Here is a 2,618-nt window from a genome sequence, read left to right on the forward strand (position 1 = left end):
TCCGATTTTATCCACATTACCCTTTGCCACGTTCTTTTTACCTTAGTTTTCCTTTCTTTCTTTATTTTTTTCTTGTCCAGCTGTGATACTTGTAGCCTTTCCTACAAAATAAGTCCTTTCCTTTGTACTAGGAAGAAGAAATTTTACTTCTTTCTACTCTCACCCAAATTCACACAGAGCCACAATCACATCAAAGAAAAGTAACTACCATTTGCCAAGAAGAGGTGGTTTCAGACGGAGGTTTCTTACATCTGGAAATTAAGACTCGGGGCGGAAAGGAAACAAGCAAGACCTACAGAGACTTTGAAAAGCGGTTCTGTGAGAAAATTAATTCTATCAGAACAAAACTTACCTTCTGGCTGTTACCATGATTTGAGTCTGACATTTTTTCAGCAGGACCTGGGGGAGGTAAAGCCAGCAACGGTAAGAATAGGTGCAGTTTACTTCTTTTAATCTGAAGATTTCTAACTTGATTTCTCCTTTTATAAGCAAATGTCTCCCTTCACATCCGGTTACCCAGAGGAGCTTTGTTTTCCTTCCCTGCACTTTCTCCCCCACCCTCACTCTCTGACAATATAACTTTGTCCGTTTGATACGCTGTCTTGTATGTAAGGTGATAGTTGAATTGTTGAGTAATTAAGAATCACTTCAAATCCTTTTTTAAAATTCGATTTGGGGCCAAGCTTGGTGGCTCATACCTGTAATCCTAGCTAGCACTCCCAGAGGCCGAGGTGGAGACTCACTTTGAGCTCAGGAGTTTGAACAGCCTGAGCAAGAATGAGACCCCGTCTCTACTAAAAATAGAAAAGTGAGCTGAGCATGGTGACACAAGCCTGTAGTTCCAGCTACTTGGGAGGATGAGACAGAAGGACTGCTTCAGCTCAGGAGTTTGAGATTACAGTGAGGCAGGCTGATACCACAGCACACTTCTAGCCTGGACAAATAGTGAGACTCTGTCTCAAAAAAAAAAAAAAAAAAAAAAAAAAGAAAAAGGAAATGATTAAGTGAAGATATTATTGAGAAAAAATTGACGTGATGAGCATGGTGTTTCTTTGACTGCTTCTTGCGAGTTGAGGGTCAACATGGGCTGCCTATAAAAAAAAAAAGGGAGGGGGTTGGGGGTGGAGTTTGGGCGTGGTGGTTCTCTGCTGTAATCTCTAATCCTAGCACACTGGGAGGCCAGCTCAGGAGGTTCCCTGGAGCTCAGGAGTTCCAGAAAAGTCTGTCTAAGAAGGAGATCCCAGCTCTTCTAAAAATAGAAAAATTGCCTGGGCACAGTGGCAGCCGCCTGTAGTCCCAGCTACTGGGGAAGCTGAGGCAGGAAGCTCACTTGAACCCAGGAGTTTGAGGTTGCTGTGAGTGAGGTTGATGCCAGTGAACTCTAGCCTGGGCAACAGAGTTAGACTCTGTGTTAATAATAACAAAAATAATAACAATAATATTGAGCTGGGTAGTAGAGAAGGGTTTGGCTATGCAGAATAGGAGCAGCAGGAGTCCAAACATTAAGATAAGCAATGGAATAAGGAATGCAGGGGGAGCTGTAAACACTTGGGAATTGCTGGAGCATATGTTGAAGGCAGAATGTAGCAAAAGATAAAGCAGATTGTTCTCTTAGGTCACTTTAAGAGCTAAGAAATTGCTGTTCAGGTACAAGATGGCAGCACTGAGATCCAAGTGCCTTTACAGAAGACTTTCTCTGCCCCAGGAATGGTTCCATCCGTAAATCTCAGGAGCTAGGGGGCCCATGGCCAGTTTCATTTAGCAGTATAATTTAGTAAAAGTGTAGTCTGCAAATGCTCAGCTTCAGTTTATTGAAGAACTGATTGGAAATATAAATTATGACGCCCCATCCCAGAGCTCCTCGAGGGTAGGGTGAAGAAATAGCTTCAACAAGCCCTCTGGGTAACTTTTAGGCCCCTGAAGTCAAGAATTGTGGCTAGAGGAAGATTTGACCTAAGGCCTTTGGAGATAGGCAGATAAAGGCGGTTAATTGTTGGCATTCCAGCTTCTCCTTTGGCTCTTCCTTTCCAGGATGGAAGTGGAATGCTGCTGGAAACAAATCAACCCACAAAGCACTCATCTACCCGCTTGGGTGCGGCCTCAGGAGCTTCTTCTCAGTAAGTTAGAGGGAAGCTGAGCTGGTGACAGGAGCTGATTTTAGTGCCTTAGGGGTTCAGTCAGGAGTTCTGGGAAGACCTTTTTTTTTTTTTAAACTGTATTTCTTTTTTGTTGTTGCATTTTTCACAATAAAATATCCTGTTTTACTAGGAGTTTTTTCTAAGTGTTTTATTATGGGAAAGTGCAAACATATATAAAAGTAGACAATAATATCACCGGTCTCCATCAAACTATCATAGAGCTTAAACAACTCATGATTCTCAGACTCTCACTCTGGTTTCATCCAAACCTCCACCCATTCCCCTTCTACCATTGAAGCAAATGCCAGACTTCATATCATTTTATTCATAAATCAAGGGAGGCCAGGAAGGTGGCTCACACCTGTAATTTTAGCACTCTGGGAGGCTAAGGCAGGAGGATCACCTGAGCCCTGGAGCTTAAGATCAGCCAGAGGAAGAGTGAGACCCCATCTCTACTAAAAATTAAAAAAAAAAAAAAAA

The 2,618-nt window shown here is 42.6% G+C and overlaps 1 protein-coding gene across 1 annotated transcript in view; it reads right to left on the reverse strand.

The window, feature by feature from the left end:
• DPPA2 (developmental pluripotency associated 2) overlaps positions 1-430 on the reverse strand; it is a 15,245-nt gene extending 14,815 nt beyond the window's left edge. The window contains exon 1 of the mRNA XM_023518210.1: positions 353-430. Within this exon, the coding sequence (XP_023373978.1) occupies positions 353-385 (33 nt within the window). The 5' untranslated portion in view covers positions 386-430. The remainder of the gene's footprint in view (positions 1-352) is intronic.
• Positions 431-2,618: the final 2,188 nt, after the last annotated feature.

The sequence above is a fragment of the Otolemur garnettii genome, unplaced genomic scaffold, assembly GCF_000181295.1.
Source record: "Otolemur garnettii isolate 467f Iridium unplaced genomic scaffold, OtoGar3 scaffold00131, whole genome shotgun sequence".
NCBI lineage: Eukaryota > Metazoa > Chordata > Mammalia > Primates > Galagidae > Otolemur > Otolemur garnettii.